Genomic DNA, 22180 nt, shown 5'->3' on the forward strand with positions numbered 1-22180 from the left:
ACCAGCAGACTTGTTAAGAAAGCAGGTTTAAAGACTAAGACAACTTTCCAGATCAAGAATGGACATAATCTTAGCAGTCACATACACTGTAAGAAACCCTATTTGCTAAATCTTAAATAAGCACTGATAATATATTTAGATTGAAATTACACTCATAAAGAAAAGAATCCAACTTTGTTGCTTATGCATGGACAAGTACAGTTTTTTTCTCATATTCTTCACAGCCTTGATCAGTTTTTGTGCACAATGTTATGTTTTCTACAAGCACATATCTGTCCCACTTTTTTGTTGTTCTAGTTTTAACTTTACCCCGTCTTCTAGCAGAGCCATTGCCTTTATTCTAAGGTACTAGACAAAAGATGAACAGTTCTTTAAGACAAGAAATTTAAAGAAAAGTTAAATGCCTTATGTCCAGAATTTTCCGGTCCTTTGTTTTCCTTTTCTTGTGGACAAGAAGATCATACTGGTTTTCCTCTAGAAGTTCAACAACAATCAGTTACTTTTTGGACAACACTTGGTCACTAGGATTCATACATCCTGCTAAATCTCTGTCTTTGTGGAGTCTTATCTCTTGTCTTAGATCCAAAATAACAGCAAGTTGGTGCCTATGTACCCCAGGGAGAATGTTCATTCCTATCAAATCCTCAAAAACCTTGAGGTCTACTTCATTAATCTCAAGGGTTCTGGCCCATACTACAGTCCAACCCAGTCAGCTGCATGAACTTCCAGACCAGGTTCCCATCAGACAGCATTGTAGCAATTGGACAGTTAACCCATGTTAAGACCTATTTGCCTTAACAATAGATTACTTGGCCTCTGACCTCCAGTGTTAGAATTTGCTGTGTTTTCATTTCTGCTTCTGTGGTCTTAGACTCTCTTTGTGGCCTCTTTCTCCAGGATCAAGGGTGATAGACTGAAAAATGTACCGTTGAACTGTCAGTACTTTCTCTTCTGTTGCATAGGGCCAGACCTTGTCCCTGCAATTTAAGGATCTTTCCTGGCAAATTAACAGGTACTGCTAAAAAGCTTCTGGGCAAGAAGCAAACATCTGTGTCAACCCACTGATGTTCCAAGACCATTTACTGCTTGGAATAATTTATTCACTAATCTCCATCACCCAGCTTCATTAGAAATAATAATCATCCGGTCACAACTTCAAACAGCAAAATTCACTACAGACTCAAGGGGTACACAGAGACGCAGTCCCTGATGAAATGCATACTCAGATGGCTTACTGGGGAATCCCCAACTGCCACACAAAGAGTGTGGACAGCAGATGGCCTAAAGACACATCTCTGTGAATGCCTTTAGCTCAGACCACAGGACTCAAGGATTTATCTGCCAAAATAATCCTTTTTGCCTTGCCTAGGATCATATTAAAACCAGAAAATAAATCAACCACATGATTGCATTCATTCCTCTCCTGGAGAGCTATCCAACACAGTCTAGGAGGTATTGTGAAATAGGGATCATTTTCCTTAATCTATGTCTAACAAATTTTTCTGAAATTGGAAGAAAGGGAAGGTTCATTCAAATTCATGGTATTTCCTTTTAGTGCTTTCTCAAGGTTTCAATTTTCTTTACTGAACAATTCCACGAAGGGGGAAAAGCTGAAACAATTTATTTGTCTTGGGTTAATTAGAATTGTTCCTTGTAATCCATATACTAAAGTTTCAGCATAACTCTTTGGAGGATAACTGGGAGAAGAACTGAAATGTAAACAGTAACAGGCACACAGACTAAATGAATAAAGCAATTCTAGTTCCTCAAAGCTATCAGAAGAAAAGAATTACAAAAATGCAACACAGTCGCAAAGTCAAAGGATTACTAGGGGAGGAAAAAAAGATGAAGGGAAACATTTAAGCTACAACTGAGAAACAGCCTGATTTAAAAGTTGCTTGAGAATTAACTGCAATACAGCAAGCGCTGCAAGCAGGAAGGGCTACCATCCCATTACAAAATATTTGTCATCAAATCTGAAAGTACACATTGAAGGGATTGCCTTCTTTTCCCTTCATTTTCTTTTTCCTTATGTGTTTCCTCTAATATTTCCTTTCTTTCTTCATAAAGACACAAGCCAAATTATCAAAAAGCTTAAAGATATAGTATAAGTTATTCTTCTTTTTTTTAAGAAAAAGTGAAGATCTTTTACTTTTTCCCCCTTCTTGTCAAACACTGACTCACAGCAGTTAAGTGAGCCCACAAAAAAATGACTCATTGCAGAGCTGAAATGCCACAAGGCTAACTCAGTGGGAGACAAAAGCATACCATCGATGCATAAAAGAGCTGCCTGGAGATAAGATTAATTGTTTCTCCCTCTTCTAAAAACAGAAAAATGTTAGAAGCAATTTCTACAAAGAGGGGAAAAGTCCTTGGTTTTCAGAATCCTAGGGTGCTATTTATCCATGAAAGCACATAGCCAACATGCCATTATACTGTACAGGCTCCAGCAAATGGAAACAAAATGCTATTTTGCCAAGATATTACCTCACAGGAGATTAGTCAGTCGTTTACTATGAAAGTAGGAGAGAGTTTATTCTTGGACTCTTCCTTCCTAATGGCAAGGGGATGCCAGCTTGAACTGGTTCTCGGGCATCCTAGTGGTTAGCCCAACTTTGCTTTCTTAGGACATGCAGCTTGGTAAAACTAGTGTTTAGCACCATTAGTAACAGCAACCTTCTTTTCTTTCTTTTCTTTGGTTTTTGAAACCAAACAAAAACACACAACCCTTTAAAACTGCAAACTCTTGTTATAATTTTGAACCTGCTCAAGCCTTTCACCCTAAAGCCATTTCACTCTTGCACTTTTGCTTACCCAGTTAAAAAAAACACTCAAAAGCCTTCCGTTTTCCCACTTCAGCATATGGCTGAATGGGAGCAGAGTACAGCAATTCCCATGAAGAGCCTGACCCAGACCCAGCTAAGGGAAGCATCAGCAATCAAGTACCATTTTGCCACTCACCAGGAGCCCATCCTCAGGTTTTCTGCTGGAATGCAAAGGCCACCTTATTTTTCATGCTGATAATTTTTAACATGATGTACTCCAGAAATATAACAAAATAAAATGAGTTACTTCTGACCCACCTAGTGAGCAGGATAGCAGAAGTATTTCCCATAACAAGTCAACTGCTAAGTACCATGCCACAAATGTGAGACTCACTGAAAAAAAGCTGACAACCCTTTCTAACACTTTCTTTCCCTTGCATTTCAGCAAGAGAACATTCTTCAAATCCTGAGTAACAAGATTAGTGCTTTACACTAATATTCATAAGAAGATACTCAACTAAAACAGCAGAATGTACCAGGTATCACTTAAAATGGCAGATCTCCCTTCTTCTGTCCCCAGGTTCCAGAGGAAAATTCCACTCTCCAGTAAGCAGACATAGCTGTATCTCCCAATGCACTGAGAGACTTTCTAGAAAGGTGTAGATGTTACAGGACTTCATTTGCAATTGCTTTGGAGCAGTGGCACACAAGAGAATTATTAGCAGAAAATTTGGAGGCTGGCATTAGAGACCCAAGCACTGCAGGGGAAGAGCTTCACATTCAACAGGCAGAATTTGTGGGAGCCCAAACACTAAGTGGAAAACTGTCAGCCTAATTGAAAATGCAGGCAAACCAGGAAAAGGAGGGACATGAGCAAAGTCACCCACATGCCCAGAGAGAACTCGACCACTGGGCAGAAAATCACACGTGGAACACTGGGCATGCTTTGAGCATCTCTTAGGAATCAAACCTCACCAGCAGGCTGGGGAATACCAGTCTGCAACTCCTCCAGGCATTCTCCTAAGGATCAAAGCACTGTCAAATCTAAGGTAGCTCTACAGGTGTCTTTAGGCAGAAACAGGTGAAAAGGTTAAAGCTGTATCACAAAGACAACATCTTAGAGGAAATGTGGAAAGTACCCAAAAATGGCTGGATTTTGCACAAACAGTTGCCTGAAGGCATGCCTGGCTCATGCAGTGGGATAACAGGAAGGAGCTCACTGGGTGAGAGCTGCTATATTCACACATTGCCCAGAGGAAATACTAGTGCTGTCAGCCCACAAAAGTGTGGGCACCTTTGAGAGGGGGTGCCTTCCTCAGCCAACAGGCACAGGCTTTCAATGACACAGCTCAAGTGCTGCCCTCACTGTTTCATGCTCCCCTTATGAACATCACATAAGCAACCTACTTTCATTGCACATGCACCTACATATACAGACACATACACACACAATCAAAGCCACATATGCAGCTCTTTAGGTATGCCCAGAAGATGCTGAAAACAACCAAATTCTAGGGGCAAATCCCTGCTTTTTGTTGAAAACTACCAGCCATTTGTCTATTCTGTTTATACAGGGATCCATTTCTTTGTGATGGTTCTGACTGCTAGTAATTACTACTTCAGTTCAAAAAGGAAAATTGATTGTACTTGAGTAAGAAAGCACTCACTTCAGCTGGCACAGAAGACTTCAGATTCTCATTCTCCATGGTCCAGTGCTTTTTACTGAATTTCAAGGCAGCAAGCTAAACCATGTGCAATAAAACCAAGTGATTCAGTTATTTTGTTTGGCTGTGCCAATCAAGGGAGACTGCTGAATGCATTTCACACACATAATTTGTCTCAGCATCAGCTGGAAATGAGGCTTTTACCACGTATGTATAAAAATTGTCATACCACCTCACATTGGAGAGGATCCCCCACAAACCAGTGGGGAATATAAAAGCAGTCTCCTCCAAAATTAGCTGAACTGGAATTTGGCTGACTCTGAGAAGATGTTATTTTTTCAACATTTTCTTTACTAGAGAAAGATGATTTGACAGTGAACTTTCCTAGTCAAAGATGAGGTGCCAGCACCTTTGCTAGACACCTTTCTGAATGGTTTAAAAACCCTTGTCTACATTTCACTACAGTATCAAATGGCCAGACTTCCACACTCGGGGAAAAAAATGAAAAGTGTTAGTGAAAACCGTGTGAATGGAAAAGTCAGAAACAGAGAAAAAAAGCAGATTGCAAAGAAATGCTTAATGGACAAGAACAGACAGATCTGCTATGCAATAATACTTTAAATTTTCTTGAAAAAATCTTGCTGAGTTCCTTTAATTCTCGTTGAAAATTCCGCCCCAATTAAACACGAGTGGCCTAAATTATGCAAAGCCATTGGATAGGTGCACTTACCTGCTCTGTCTCAACAAAGTTAGACACATGTCCATCATCATTGACCCCTCGGACGTGGAAGCGGACACCAGCCCGCTCGCAGCTGATGCGGGAGATGAGGCAGGCTTTGGCCTTCTTGTGGGAAGCATAAACAGTGCGGATGTCCACGACTCCACACACCACCTTCAGCAGCCAGTCGGAGCAGTTCACCTGGTAGTGTTTGAAGGGCACATGCAATAGCTGGTTCCTGAAAGGTTCAACAACACACAGACACATTACTGAGTAAAACAAACAGACAGGCATGGGTGCCACCTGACAACAATCTCTAATTTAATCAATTAATGTTTTATGACCCCTTTTCTGCTGTACCTTATCTCAACCCAGGAAATATCAGGAAGAAACCTTTGTGAACTACTACAGTGAACTGAACATGGCAAATTTTAACCACACAGCTACCACCAAGGTGTTGTCTTTATATCTTGTACCTGTCTTACAAATTCAGATGCAAATGTCATCTCTTTCAGCTCTAGAAATTTATATTTAGTATTCTTTTCATAAATTACAGTGATGTCAAGCTAATTACTTTTTTTTGGAAGAGTACTGCCTGGACCTTAGCATTCACTGCAAGATGAAGAACTGGTTCCAAATCCAACAGGATTTTCAGAAAAAAAAAAAAAATCCAAGCAGAAACTGGATCTGTAAGTCACTGGAGATATTGCAAAAAGTACAACTAAAATGAAGAGGAAAATCTGTTCTAACCTTCAAGATCAACAATTCAAGAAACCTGTCATGTCTAGCTAACCATGATGCTAATCTCTTCTATTACGAAGTTTTTCTTTTCTTCATGTTTCAAAATGTGCCTTTAGTCACATAGGAGGGCCAGGAAAATATCTTATATGACCATGCATTGCTCAATAGAGGATCTGTAAAAGAGAGCGAAACTCTTGAAGAATTGTTCTTTTAGAGTACAGCATTTACCAAAAAAGGTGCAAGGCATAATTATATTTTTAATCTAAATATGTAACAGAAAAGCAGCTCCTTTTTTTTAGCCCAATTTAACTCTTTTTAAGTGCCGTTTTTGCTATCTGTTCCACCTCTTTCTCCCAGTTCCTCTCACATAGGAAGTCCTCACTCAGGCAAATTGCAGTAGAATTTTTTGCTGTTGTTGCAGTTCATTAAACAGGCAGTTTGTGTTGCCTATAACTAGGGTCATCTTACACTTTTCATTGTATAACTATTTATCTCATTGTTTACTTTCCTCAAGCATCTACTTTTTGTCTGAAATTTCCCATATCACCTAAATACCTCAAGATAATTTTTTTTGGAGCATCTTTTTGCCTTTAATGTGAAGTTGTCACCACTTTTCCCTCTTCTACAACACACTGGAGAATGGAAACTCTTCAGAATTTACTTCTAGTTTAGCCAGAAGCAGCAAATATACTTATCTTCCAAGAAGAAAAGATTCAAAAGAGAGTAGAGGGAAAAAGAGTTGTTTTAGATGTTCTTTATTATGGGATATTGCCATCTTAGCAGTCTCATCACTGGAGTACAAGTAATTTCTGCCATGTGTCTGACTTGACAATGCTTGATGAGCTTCTGAAGAGGGATGCATCACTAGCACAGTTGAAAGCAAATATTTATTATGTATCTTTCTTAAGCTTAAAAATCAACCCACTAGATCTTACCAGTCAAAATCACATCATAGCTGGAAAGATTATTTAGCCTAACTGAACTGCTCTCTCATGTTAATTTATCACCCATTATGAACTTTTTTGCTTATTTAATATTCACCTATTTTGGGCCACAAGCCTCACTGCACATTCTAGCAGCACATTCACATTTAACCCTGCCAGTTATTTTCCACCTACATCAAACCCTCATTTATTTCCAGAACAGCTATGCCTGCTGTGTGACTTTTTGTTTAAAAAGAAGGGGGCGGGGGTGGGGAAGGGTATAGAAATGCAAGCATTATGCCAAAACTTGCAAAGCAAACAAACTGAATTACATCAACCCAGCATTGTGCTTTCTCTTTTCCCCTCAACCAATACTTACCACAATACAAGATAATTTTTCTTTGCTTTATAAGCACAAGCAAGTAAAAAGCACAGAGCAGTGTATCGTGGCAGTTTTGTTTTGTGCAACTTGTGTTTGCACTGAGCTGTAAACATATTAATATTGATGTTTTCAACATAAAAACTAGTGCACATTACTGAAACAATAAACTACAGACTTTAAACACATACTTTTAAAAAATAACAGATACTTCTGTGCAAACGATGCTGATTTATTTCAAGCACACGCTTCCATTAGATAAGTTTAAGGAAAATTATTTAAAAGGACTGCAGGATAAACTATTCATGACATATAGAGAGATGTTTCTATAGTATGAGCAATATATATCTTGTATTTCCCCCTTTGAAGCATAAAATGTCATTTTAAAATGGCACTTCACTATCAGATCAATTTTAATTAAACACAAGTTACCATGAATTCATTAAAGCCACCTGCCCTGTAAAAGGACATGTCAATGAAATGAAAGGAGCTGGACTTGAAATGCCTGTGTTCATTTCCCTCTGAGAATGTCTGCCCAATGAGATACAGGTGGGGACAACAGAAGACCCCAGGTATAACATGCAGTACTAACCAGAAGAACGAGTTACCAGATTCATAGCTGTTATCACCCTGCTTCTGAGCCCGCACAGTCAGGTCAAAGTTTGAGCCTGCATTAGGCCAGGAGAAAAAGAACATCCCAGAGTTCAGTATTTTCTTCAAGGCAGTAACACGCTCATCTTCCTTAGTTTCTTCCTGGAGAGGACAGAAATCTGTTGCAGTAATTTTGTAAACTTCAGCATCCAGGATTTTGCCCACCGACGTACAGCCTGTCACCAGGACCAGAAAGTGCAGCCGAGTGTTACCTAGAAAGTGACAGACAGTTACGAAAGGGTTATTTCCAGGGGGACTCGGCTCCTCGTCACATGCAATGCCGACAGGGCTCCAGCAGAGGCCAGCGTCTTTGCTTCACGAGCGAACAAACAGGAAAAACAGGCATGCAGGCCACGTTCTTCACATTTCCAAATTCCTCTTGACTGCAGATAAGTGGCTGCAATTGCACAATATTCCATAACACTTCTCCATCGACATCCTTTGTTGCACTAGAGTGTGTTTTCGCCACCGACTTTATGAAGAGCAAAGTGCTTACCATTGTAACACTACTCAAAAAATCAATTTCACCACCCTACAGAACATACAGCATTCAGATTCTTTACTGGCTTCAGCTGAAGCTGGGGACGTTCAGACATTTGTAAATTCAGTATTACCAATTCTTAAGATTTTGCTTTTTGTATCACTAAAGCATGTACATGATTCAACGACAATCTCAGCTACCAATAAAACCATTACAGCTGCCATAACTGTGAAATAACGAAGCAGCTGAACTTCAGGGCTCCAAAACTAAAAGATAAATTTGGAGCTTGAGAACATCACTGTAATCAGATCTCTCATACACAGATCCATCTCAACCTCTGCTCATTCTCTCTGAAATGATAATTAAGAAACAGTAAAACAATTTTTTCTGGAAATGCTGGTTTTGCTACAAAGAAACTACTTGATTCACTTAAATCAGCCTGTAATGGAGACAATGTCATCCTAGTCACTCTAATTAGTAAGAAAAGATGGAAATGAGCCAAGATTTATTAATTTAGGACAACAGAACCAACAGTTGACCTGCCAAGAGCAAGTTAATTAGCTAAGGGCACAGTGACAATCTGGGACAGTATGGTTTCAGACAGCAAAGGGGGACACTTAGGATCACTTTTCAACCCTCCAGGGTGACCCAATGTCTGAAAATGCACACCAGCTCTCACATAACAAATATTCTTTTTCTGAAACACCAGTAGGGGAGTCCTTGCTTTCAGATAACAGGCTGGCTACAGAAGCTAGAGTTAGGGGTGGTTTTCAGCAGGGCCAGAATATTTGTGTAGGCACGTGGGACTGGAATGGCAGGACAAGGTGGGAGATTAGATCTTATTCATTCTGTTCTGCTGACTCCAGTTTTGTATAAAGGCCAGTAGGTGGTATTTACTAAAAAGCTCTGTTCATCACATTTCTTTCTGTAACAACACTATGCCGTGTTCTCCCTCTTGAGTGCTTTCAAGAAGTATATTTTCTGTGCTTGTGATATCACAGCAGAGGGCTAGAAATACTGACAGTTTATTCCTCCCTTGCACATGACTTTGTGTAATTATAAAGAATAAAGAGGAGGAGACAAGTCAGTTATCACCACGAGAGTTCATAACTGACCAAATACTACCTTGCAGCCTCCAGAAAGGGTTAGGAGGAGTTAGCCATCTCTCAGGATAGCAAAAAGCTTCTGTGACTTAGCTGAAACCATGCAAAACTGATCAGCTCAAAGTAACCTTCACTCACGAGACTTTGGAAGCAATGCATAGAAACACTATTAGCATGCCTTAATATCAGTCAGCTTTGTTAGTCACAAAAAACCAGACGTGAAGGACTTGGAGAGCTGCCTGGGAGCGATGCTGAGACAAAGAGTACAAGTACTTTCATTGCCTTCGGTGACCTTAAGCTTTCCTAGACGGTTCAGAAGACATCAAATGAGAAAGTCAACATTAAATTAGACAAAGAGAACAAAAACTTAATAATACAGGGCTTGTTACCTGTGGTTCTGTCCTTTGAGGAGCTTGCAACCAGTGGAAAATCACTGGATCTGAACAGAATGATCCTCTAGTTCAAGAAGGAATTGGATAGGAATATTAGTCTTAACTAGAAACTTATTTTCGCTTACCAGATTATAAACTGTTTTTACTAACTCGTCCACTCAACCACTCACCCCCAAATGGGATACTCATCTAGACTCTCATCCAAGGTCCAGCATCTCTACTCCCTTAAATCACTAGCTAAAAAGCTCCAAAAAAGTTACCATGCCTGAGAAGGTATTGCATTGTCCCTGAAGTATAAGGAGATTGGTTTTCTAAAGCTGTGATACTCTTCTACCACTGGGCAGTTAAATCCACAGGAAAAAGTCAGGGTTGTTCAGCCTGAAGAAAAGAAGACTCAGGGAAAACCTTATTACAGCCTTTCAATATTTGAAGGGGGGCCTATAACAAAAGATGGAGAGAGACTTTTCACAAGGGCTTGTAGTGATAGGACAAGGGGCAACAGCTTTCCACTGAAAGAAGGCAAATTTAGATTGAATACTTTAGATTGAATATTTTACAATAAGAGTAGTGAAAGAGGTTTTTCAGGGAAATTGTGGGTGCCTCACCCCTGGGAAGAGTTCCAGGCCAGGTTGGAAGGGGCTTTGACTAACCTGGCCTAGAGGTAGGTGTCCCTGCCCCTGACAGGGGCAGTGGAAATAGATGGTCTATAAAGGTCTTCTCTGACTCAAGCCATTCTACAGTTCTATTCACACAGAATAAGTCTCTCTACCGTACTCCAAATTACAGAGTAGACACCACACACTTTTCATGACACCTTTGAACAGAGACAGGCTGGCAGAGGAGCTCACACTTACAGCCCAGAAACTGGAGAAAAAGGATGAAAAGAGAGATTTAAGGTATGTTAAAGCTAGCCTGCTTTGCTACTTAGTCCTCCCAGGCTGCTCTGTGAGTTGAGGTGGTCTTCAGAACAGCTCTGACTTCTCTTATTGCTTAAATCACTCAGGATTTGCTGCAAAACAGACAATGCAGAAACCCTATAACATCACAGCCCCAGCTTAACACAAATCTCTCTAACTCTGTACCTTGGAAAAGGGTCCCAAGCCCTATCCTCTGATAGCACTTTCATTCTAGGTGGTATTTGGACAGTGGTTCTGAGAGCCAGCTCTGGGCTATCACTGCACTGTCTGCAGGAGGAAGATCCCTGTTTGATGTGCATGTCCTCTTGGCACAGGGAACAAGCTAATCACAATATCCTATCCTCTGTGCCTGTGTCCTGCTCATTTTATTCACAGCACAGATGTAGCCATTGGGTTCTGAACAGAGGCAATGCTCCTGCCAACCTTTCACCCTTTTAGAACCTTGCACAGCAGAATTAATGCTGCCAAAACACTGCTCCACTATGATCTTTTAGTCATGTTTCCATTAAGGTACAAGAAATTACTCACCACTAAGCTATACAGCTATACACAGAGAAGGCTTTCCCTGTATTCCCTCCTTTACCAGCAACATCTAGATGGGCCTACAGTTTTAAATTATGACATGAAAGTCCTTCAGATTTCAGTTGCCTTTTCAGGTCAGTTTCACTTGGTACCAATCACCAACCACATCCACTGTAGATTATTTACCATACCCCACCTTGGAAAATAAAAATATTTTTATTTCTCCTTTCACTAACACATGTAGTTTAATGTACACTCCTGATTAATACTAGCCATTCTAAGAACTTCAATTGAAGGTCACAACTGTAGAAATGTCCTTCCTATCCTTGGGATGCAATATGGAATATTTTAAAGAAATGTCTGAAATCATTTTAGAGCAAGAAGTGAAGTGTTCCTTACTGATCATGCTTTCTACAGGAACACATCCATGAAAAAGCAAGACCCACATATAATACAAAAGAAAAAAATTATTTCAAAGCTTATGAGCCAAACTTTGATCTCAGATAAATGTGTACAAAGGTTCATGCATTGTGATGATCATTATTTTGCCCCATTACAGCTATCAATCACGACAACAATCTGTAAAGAACACTTTTGAAGAAATTTAAGAAATGTTTTGCTCACAGTGATTGGTGCTGAATGCCCTTTTATTAGGTTGCACAAGAGAGGCAGAGGATGAAGAATATTTAGCAAAGAAACAAGACAATAATAATTTCCATCTATTTTTTCCAAATGCTCTTGTGAAACCAACTGCCTTTATCCAAGTTGAACAGGAAATGCAGTTCTGGTACGTCACACTATACAATAATAAGCTGCAGTTTCTGTATTTAACCTGTCTACATGACTCAAAGCAATTGTTTCCCCTGCAGCTTAGGGGATGATTTCAATGTTGCCTATTTTGAGCTACAGTGAAAAGGAGTCAATATTCAAGTTTTATTTTGTCCTTTTTAACTGTAACTACTTCACTCAAGACTGCCTTTTCTTTCCAAAATGGATTTTCTTCAATTTTTACTCTTTCTCCATTCCATCACAGTCATGCTCAGACTTTTCCATCTCCACTCCACACATACTCCACTCCATTTTGTAGTCCACTAAAAACCAATTTCACCTCTCATCTGTCTTCAATAATAGCAACGGAACACAGCAAAGCAGTGCACTCTAACTACCTAGCTGAAAATTCCTGAGTATATGTACAGCAGAATTACGAAAAGAGCCAAGACTTTCCAAACTATCATTTTAGTCTCAAAGATACTCCTCTTTCTCCTTCTTCTAAACACAACCACATTTTTAGGATACGTGCAAAAAGAACAGAAGACAGGTACTTAGTTGTCCTCTTTGCCTTTGAAATGTCTTCCTTTCTACTATACACCATGTTATGTACAAGAGTGAGAGTATATACACAATCCCATGAATTCAGAATGCCTCCCCAAATACAGCAGCTGTATTAAACCAAACAACCTATGTGGTGATGGTGTTAAAATATCCCTTTATGTATGCATCTCTTCCTGACATCACAGTATCTGAAAAAACCACTGTAAAGCCAGCACTTCTAACACTTTGCTTAAGATGTATTTGTCACTGCTAGATCTTCTTTGGCAGCAAAATCTTGGCTGAGGTACAGCTCAGAGACACTGTACAATTCATTCTGCTGCCATCCATCTCACAAAAGAAAGCAGAACTTAGTGAGTCATGTTAACAGACATAAGTACATACAAGTGAATGTTATTACTGGTGGGAAACATTAACTTTGTGAGTCAGTTTCACATATTTTATCTACTTTCTTGTGAAAAGCATGATCTACTTTGGCAGGCTTACAATGTGATTTATTTGGATTTCTAAGTAGTGATATTTACAGATAAATTGAAATGTTCAGAGACATCTTTCATGTCTTGGCAAAAAGTTTTCCCTTCTGTTCTGCAAATATACTCTTAACATCCCAGTGGAATGTATTTTCACAAATACTCTCAGTTAATTTAATACTTATGGTCTGCATGTTTCTAGTAGTAACGAAAAATGCTGATACTTCTGAACAAAGTCTGTGCAATCACTGAAGCTCAGTGAAGAGCTAGCCAATTATGCCTGTGTTAGCAGCTGCTAAAATACATTATACAAAAATGGAAAAAGCTTCACTGCATTCCTGTGGTTGTTTGACTCACTCTGGCTGGATGCCAGGTACCCACCAAAGCTGTTCTGTTACTCCCCTCCTCAGCTGGGCAGGGGAGAAAAATAAAATGAAAGGCTTATGGGTAGAGATAAGGGCAGGGAGAGATCATTTAGCAGTTATGGGCAAAACAGACTTAACTTGGGGAAATTAGTTTTATTTATCACTAATCAAAACAGAGTAGGACAATGACCAAAACACCTTCTTCCACATCTCTTTTTTCCCAGGCTTAACTTTACTCCCAATTTTCTCTTACCCAGTGGTACAGGGGTATGAGAAATAGGGACTGTGATCAGTTCATCACACATGGTCTCTGCCACTCCTTTCTCCTCATGGAGAGGAATCCTCACACTCTTCCCCTGCTCCAGCATGGAGACCCTCCCCTGGAAGACAGTCCTCCTTGAACTTCTCCAGCATGACCCCATCCCATGGGCTGCAGTTCTTCACAAACTGCTCCAGAGTGGGTCCCTCACATAGGGTGCAGACCTTCTGGAACAAACTGCTCCAGGGTGGATCCCCCACAGAGTCACAAATCTGGCCAGCAAACCTGCTCCAGCATGGGCTCCTCTCTCCATGGGTCCTTCCAGGAGCCTGCTCCACAGTGTGCCTCCCAATGGGTCACAGCCACCTTCAGGCATCCCCCTGCTCTGGCATGGGCTGCAGGTGGGTCTCTGCTCCAACATGGACCTCCATGGGCTGCAGGTGGATCTCTGCTCCACCATGGACCTCCCTGGGCTGCAGGTGGATCTCTGCTCCACCATGGACCTCCCTGGGCTGCAGGTGGATCTCTGCTCCACCATGGACCTCCCTGGCTGCAGAGGCACAGCTGCTTCCCCATGGTCTGCACCAGGGGCTGCAGGGGAATGTGAGCTCGGGCACCTGGAGCACCTCCTGCCCCTCCTTCCTCACGGGCCCTGGTGTCTGCAGAGCTGTTTCTCTCACATATTCTAACTCTGCCCTTCTCCAGCTTCTGCTGGGCAGGTTTTTTTCCCTCTTCCTAAATCTGTTATCCCAGAAGCACTACCACTGTTGCTGATGGGTTCAGCCTTGACCAGCAGCACATCTGTCTTGGAGCCTGCTGGCATTGGCTCCATGGACACAGGGGAAGCTTCCAGCAGCTTTTCAGAGAAGCCTCACGTGTAGCCCCTCCTGCTACCAAAACCTTGCTACACAAACCCAGAACAATTTCTTTGAAGTGTTAATCTTTAACATAAGCGACAGATAAAGGGATGGAACTCACAATTAAGATGAAAAATCTAAACCAGACTGTGACAAAAAATTGGGCTACATCTTGAATAGTGAGATAGCAGACATGTATCTTTGCTTTTTGAAACATGTTCAGAAGCAGAAAATGTTTGCTTACCTTCACTTACCATTACAGCATGACCCTCTGACTTTTCTCTGAATTTTAACAATCCCTTCCAAAACAAGTCCTGTACCACAACTTGTAATCTAATGCTAGATTAGAGGTACAGGCAGAGGTACCCTGACATAACTCCGAAACAAAAAACCCTCACACTTTCAGAGCACGGAAGTTAAGCATATGTTGTTTGAGAAGAAATAAGTACATGAGAAACAGTAAGGCTGAAAATATTTCACACCCCATTTGAAATCATTCACCTTTTAACATGAAGACGAAAATTGGATATATTTGGTTCCCACTACATATAAAAACTACCCTTATATGTAGCTTGAAGAGATTGGATTAAATAGCTATATTCCTTTATTACTTCAACAGGATTCATTAGACTTCTATGAAGAAAAACAGACCCAAGTGCCAAGAAAAACTAATCACGAGTCCTCCACTTTAAATTACATTAGCAAATTGATATAAATCTCCAGAGAAATGTCTAATTAACTCCACAAGAAACAAAACAAACAAAAAGTCCACATGCATTAAAAAAGACTAGAAGGACCTACAGTTTTAAATTATGACACAAAAATCCTTCAGATTGCAGTTGCCCCTTCAGGTCAATTTCAAGTCATATTTCTCAGGCTGAAAAATGGTAAGCAAGGTATAAAACCACACAATTATATCTACTGGCCTAAATACACCACTGCTCACACCACCACTGCCTTTGGTAGACTCCTTGACCAAGCATCAAGTTATATGGAAAAGTCTTGTCATTTCTCCAAGTGAAAATTAGGGCTCATTGTACCGACCCAGGAATAACGTGTACAGTGCTTTTTTATTTATGCATCTAAATAATCTGTGATTTTTAAGCACTTCACATTCCTGCAGGCAGTGTAATAACAAGTCTTTTCCTAAATCAAGATTCCCAAACTGTTCCAAAATTTACTGCAATGACAATAAACATTCCTTACTATACTAATTGAAGCCAGAGGCCTTCTTCTGCAAATCCTTATCTGTATGAATGACTAAAGGCAATTAGGCATTATTGCAAGGACTGGCAATCTGCAGTACTGTACTCTCAGATGACCATAATAATCAGTGTCTAAACATGATCGTTAAAGAAGAATTAAGAAATCATAGCTTGCCTTGGGCAAATGTGGTAGGGAAAGAAGAATGGCAATTATCTTCAGGCAGCTAAGAATGTTAGACAAAACCAATTAAGAAAAAAATCCATCCATCATTCAGTGATATGGTTTTGGCCCAAAATATAAAAAGAAACAGATATTTTCCAGACTGTACATGGCAAAGTTCAACTAGCTTTCACAATTTAAGGAATTAGACAACTTTAGCCACTTATTGTCATTTAGCATTGCCTGGGCATTTTATAATCTCAGGCATACAGATGGTGACTTACCACATTTAAGCTGAAGCTCTCCTAAGCAGCCATAAGCATCCATGAGCTTTTCATACTGTCCTTTAATTGCATCCTTTTCTTCTGGAGCTAAGGAAGAAAGAAAGGCAGGAAACTTAGTTACCAAGTCTTCATAAAATTTTCAGATTGCTTTTATTCCTATTGCACAGAAACCAACGCTACCTAAGTTGATTTTTCTCAGTCAACAAGACTACAGTACAAAGGCAGGGTTAAAATGCTGTAAAACCATAGAGAATAAAACATGATTGGACAGAAATGCACAACTCCACACACCACCCTAGAAGAAAAAAGAGCACTCACTTTATTTTCAAATCAACGTGATCGTTAGTAACAATTTTATTCTATGGTACAGATGCCACGCAGTCAGAATAAATAAAGAAATACATGAGCACATATAAAATTTCCACTGTTCTAAAATAAGAACAAGAATAAATCAGTCTTGCCATAAGCTAAAATACGATAATATGATATTATCTTGATGATAATATATTGATATGTCTTGATGTACAAAAAGAGAGAGTTTATACTTCCAGACTCTCAGTCTAATTCCAGACAGAACTGGAATTTTTTTATGCAAGATAACATGATTTGATGTAGACACAACACCAGATGCTGATTTCAAGAGGAATTACACATATTTTAGTGAAGTAAGAATTAGCTAATTAAATAAATGAAGGGTCAGATGCTCTTGTTATATTTGGGCCTTTCTGCAACAAGCAAATTCAATGGGCACATAATGAACATTTAGATATTAAGCCAGACCACATATCAAACTTGCCACTGGCTACTTTAACATAAAACCAGCATACTTCCTGAATGAGTAAGTCTGCATTTTGTATATTTTCCCAATGAGGAGCAAGGTTAATCTCCCAAATGAGGAAAATAGACTGTAACCCTCAAATGTCCTTTTACTACAGATAAACAGCATAAATAGCACTTTCAGAGATTTGCTAATAATATGCAATCTTATGCTCCTAATTAACTTCAGCAGTTAAAACCTGAAACCTCCGGGTATAAAAAGGACAAACTGGACTGCTTGCAATGGATGACAGAAGAGCAAAGAAAGAGACTTCTCTTTATAAATCTCAAGAGGCAAAGAGCTCAGTGAGAAACACAGAAAACAAATAAATATCCCATATATTGCTGACACTTTGAAGTGAAATGAAGGACAATTCCTCTTGCAAAATTCCTTAGCAGAGGCAACCCCCAAGAGTAATTAAAACATGTTTATCTCAATTTTTGCACTTGTGACAAATAAAAAAGACTTAATTCTTTCTTAATTTTGTTTTTACTGCCATAGTTTCACAACTTACTTACTCTACTTTCTTAGAACACTGAGTAAATCAGGAGAAACTAGCAAAATGTTGATACCACACACACCAGTGAAGCAAAGCATAAGCCGCAGACAGAGGATAAAGTGATTTTTATTGGGTAACATAAATCTCTGGACAATAACGATTTAAATACTCAGTAATGGCACATTTTAAGGGCTGAGACTCTGCAAACTCAGTTCTCAGGCACTTAAAAAAAAAATTTCACAAAAGCAGTTTAGATAGACTATAACAACATTTCTGTCTTTGAAAAAAACCTCCCTGTCAAGGCTTTCTTACGTATTAAAAAAGCAGGTTTAAGAAGGTGATGTTTTTCTTTCCATGGCATCTTTACTAAGTAGAAAAGAGCAGCAACAATACACTGACAATTTTTTCTTAAATCTGTTCCCTCCTTTAAAAGCTGTCTACACTAAAATAATTGTGCTACTTAAATAAAAAGGGAAAACCAAAACCAAAATTCTTGCTCCATATATTCCAGCTTTAGGAAGAAATCTAAAACAAAGGAAACACCAAGAGATTCAGATCTGAGACAGATGCAGGAGCTCATAAAGCTGCAGACCAGGCACAACCTGAAAGCATTTCAAAAGTCACTTCGAAAGCATGGCAATGCTCTTCAAAATAGAATTACAAGCTGGACACTTGGCTGTTAAAAGTGTCTGGTAAGAGCACAATCCAAAAGAATGGAATTTATTGCAGTGTAGAATTAGGCAACACATAGCTCATTCCACTGTTGGCAAGAAGTACCTGCCACTGGCATGTATGGAACCCACTAGAGTTTCCCAGGTCAAGCCAGTGGCATCACACACCCGTCAGCCCTGGCACAGGACTCCTCCAAACACGCAGCCAAACTGCTGAGTTTTGGCAGCCCTGGTACAGGAACGCCGCTGTTCTGGGCAGGCCATTTGTCAGAACCTGTGCCTGCACAGCAGCATCAGCCCAGACAGCAGCACCAGCAGGGCTGCCTGGAAGGAAGGAGCAGGAAAGGAAGGCACTCAACAGACACAACTATGTCTGTGGGTCATGCAAACAGAGAGGCCAGAATGTTTTACTGCCTATGGACCACATTTGGAGGGGTGGTGTAAATTCCCCTTGTTAAAGATACCAAGGGTATTTGAAGTCTCCTGTCCTGTTAAACTCCTTGGTGTTGCACAAAGGACATTACTGAAGAGGGCTTGAGCCAGGTTCATATCCTGTTATTAAAAAGAAGTATTGAGATCTCAAAGTCTCATTGAAATCTCAAATAACTGTCATCAAAACCTAAAACATCTCCTAGAGCATTCAAGGAGTGCCAGGACATGAGTCAGAATCAGAAAGAGTCTGGCTACACAGAGAAAAAAACTTACGTGCTATTTGTTGTATGAAGAGAGTTAAAGGGAAATATTTCTATGAAACACTTTAACCCTTGTAAAACAAGGGGCATACAATAATTCAATGAAACCAAGCTGCAATAAAATCAATTAAAAGTGACCTGTTCCATGCATAAAATATTTCAGAGCCAAAACACCCCACACCAGGAAAAGATATACAACTACATTATACCATATGGCCTAACCAAGTGTGACTTCCTGCTTGTAAAAGCTGCAATTTCAATTTACCAGCTAGAAGGAACTGACCAAACATACACAGTTTCCTTCATGCAACCCCTCCTCAGGGCTGAACCCCCAGACTTCAGCAAGACTCAGCACAACTGTCAAGCAAATGGACCCCAGAATGGTCAGTGACTGGAGTAAGAGGGTAGAGAAAGGCACCAAAATTCCAAGTACAACACTAAGGACAGACACAGTAATACCTGCAACTTCAAGATAAAAATACAGGAAAAGTTACTGGGAAAAAAAAGAGTCTGAGACTGGGTTATAGATTCTGTTTCTCCCTTGTGATTTTTCAGCCTGACTCTGGAAAGAGTCACTTGCTTACCTGTAGGTACTGCTATAAAATTCTAATCTGAAGTATATTTCTAAGTACTTTAAGAAACATAAGGTCAACGTCATGGGATGACTTTATTTGTGTCATTTGAATTTGGGGGAAAGAGGTGTGAACTTTCCCCAGAAACAGGGAAAAACTATAATCAAACTGAAATTTCATACCAAAACTCCCATATTTTTTTACCATATGCATCTTCCCTAGAAATAAGTCCAATGTCTGGTATTATATAAGTTTAGACAATTGCCTCCAAATTGTGTTTTCAGTCATCTGCAGACACATTTAAAGTACTTTGTTGTATTTTCAATATCTTTCACCACTAAAATCTTCCTGTTCACATTTTATCCAAGCTACACAGGCATTATGAAAGTCAGACTGTATTCAGAAACAGCATATAGGCCAAGCAGTACAGACTTAGGAAGAAGTCTGTGGTCAGAGCTACAGTTAAGAGAATCCAAATAGTTAAAGCATTAAGCAATGTGTTTACCAATTTTCTAGTAAGATACATTTCTGGTTGAAAACACGATGAAAAAACCAGAAAATTGGCATTTTGGAAAGACCAGTTCCCTGTTTTTCTGTATTATATTGAGAGCAATCTGCTCCTAGTGAGAGATTATGTTTGCATACTTGGATGTGCATATATGAATATATTAATTCACAATCAAAGATTAATGGATTAATGAAACCACCAAGTTTCTACTGGCCAGCTCCATGCTGCTGCAGGCAGTCAAGAAAATAAAAGGGAAGTCTCTAAGTGATTTCTCTGAAGCTTGGCCATTATCTTTATGTGGTTTCTGCCGTAGATGACTCATATTTGCATAGAAACTTGCAGCAGTAACTGCAGACATAACCACTACAAAGAATTCATCCCTCACAACCACTACTTGTCTCCTAGCATAGAAAACAAGTCTTGTAATCAACACTCTACACTTACACGAACACATCTTCCCTCTTCTCTGTGCCCAGCTGGCATTTTGACAATAGTGAAAGAATTGCAACACACACTTTTTCCTGTAATCTAAAGCAGTGATGTTCAGCCTGAGAAACCATAGCTTGCAAGTGCTCAGTGCCAGCATAACCAAGGAAGACAGGACTTCTGCTCTGGAGACTGCTTCCACAAATGGAAAAGTTTGAACACCACTAAACTATAGAAAACCTCACAAAAGTTTGTGCTAGCTGGATGAATATTCTAGCACAGGAGTAGAAATGAGCCATGGTGGAGGGCTCACTGTTTTGGATAGAGTGCTTAGAAATACATTCACAGTACTTACACAAGTATTGGTGCTTGATTTCCACACCCCATTCAGTGGCACAGTTGCTCACATAAACACAAAACCAAAGCTAATTGTAAACAGTGACTATACACACAGCACAGAAACAGCTTTCTGTACAAAAGAAGGAAAAGATGCACAGGTAAATAACTGCTGCTTCCTGGTTTTGCAAGACTTTACCCTGATTTCACTCCACTGCATCAGAAAACCACACACACACACCTGCAACTGAAGCAGCAGAGGAGGCACAGAGCTCCTCCACAGAGTGTACACACACACCTTAATTCTAAGTTTGTCTCCAGTAAAGGCTAACTTCCCAGATCTGTGGGTAAAAGTCAGGAAAAACCTCAGACATATTTGCAAAAACACACACTGTATCAGCTTTGAACTTCTGTACTTTCCAGACACCACGGTCATTTAGGATTTAACATAACAGGTGATGTAACATCCTTTATAAAACCAGCTGCAGAATCAAAGAGCTTGGGAAAAAAAAATCTCTGCAGCCTTTGGCTCTGCCCTTAAGAAAACATATTATTATGCTGAAATTCAATAGCAGAGTACTCCTGTTGACAGATTTTCACTGAAACTACCTGCCATAATAAAGTTAAATCACCATATTTTCAGCACTATAGCTTTAGTTTAGTTTAGCAACTGCCTTGACAGCAGTCCAGAACTACCTTGTGCAGTTCACTTCATCTGTAAGCCACTGAAACTGTAATGTGTTAAACTAGGAACAGCATATCTATCTATATTCCCTGTTGTATTAAGCAAAAATTTCTAAATCAATGACAATTTTTCTTCATCTTCATGATTCTAGGTTTCTTCCACAGAATATATTGATCTTCTAGTTCAGAGAATTCCTGGAAGAATTGTTTCAGGCTGTCACCCCTCCTTCAGGAGATGACTGAAGCTTTAGGATTGCCAGTGGATAGGGGAAAAAAAAAAAGCCTCCAGCAAAATGTGTCATTCAATTCAAAACAGTGAATTTTACCCTCCACCCTACAGTGACATCATGAGAGAAGGAAAACAAACTCCTATCCTCAAAAATACTGTTTAACTTACAGTAGAACAGAAAACTGTTCTGTTGATATCACATCACTATGCAGATTAAGAGGTTTAGGGATATGCAACTAGGTTTCCTGCAGTGATGTTTGATTTCTTGATTTTTCCAAAAGTTTTTTAGTTTAGGTTTCCATTACAGGACTAGTGTTCTCATTTTATAAATTGATGACCTTCAGGCAATTAGAGATCTTTACAATACTTTTCCACTACTGGAAAGGATGCAAAGGATATCAAGGATGCAAATATTTTTCAGGTATTAAATCTCTGTATGCAGTAAGGAAATTATGAAGCATAATCAATTTGTGACTAAAATTGTCATTTTCCTCTCTTTATATCTTATAAAGATAACAAAGTATTAAGTCATCCATTCACAAGACAGCATCAAATTGTTAG

At 39.6% G+C, this 22180-nt stretch overlaps 1 protein-coding gene across 2 annotated transcripts in view; it reads right to left on the reverse strand.

Moving 5' to 3' along the window:
• The window catches only part of SYNJ2 (synaptojanin 2), a 66268-nt gene that overhangs the window by 40686 nt on the left and 3402 nt on the right, over positions 1-22180 (reverse strand). Inside the window, exons 2-4 of one of the 2 annotated variants that reach the window (XM_009095294.4) lie at positions 16186-16272; positions 7783-8053; positions 5160-5385 (exon numbers count right to left, since the gene is read on the reverse strand). In XM_009095294.4, coding sequence (XP_009093542.3) covers positions 5160-5385; positions 7783-8053; positions 16186-16272 — 584 coding nt within the window. Of the gene's footprint in view, positions 1-5159; positions 5386-7782; positions 8054-16185; positions 16273-22180 lie in introns of those variants that run through there. The other variant, XM_050972918.1, reaches the window with a different exon arrangement.

This window comes from Serinus canaria, chromosome 3, assembly GCF_022539315.1.
Source record: "Serinus canaria isolate serCan28SL12 chromosome 3, serCan2020, whole genome shotgun sequence".
NCBI lineage: Eukaryota > Metazoa > Chordata > Aves > Passeriformes > Fringillidae > Serinus > Serinus canaria.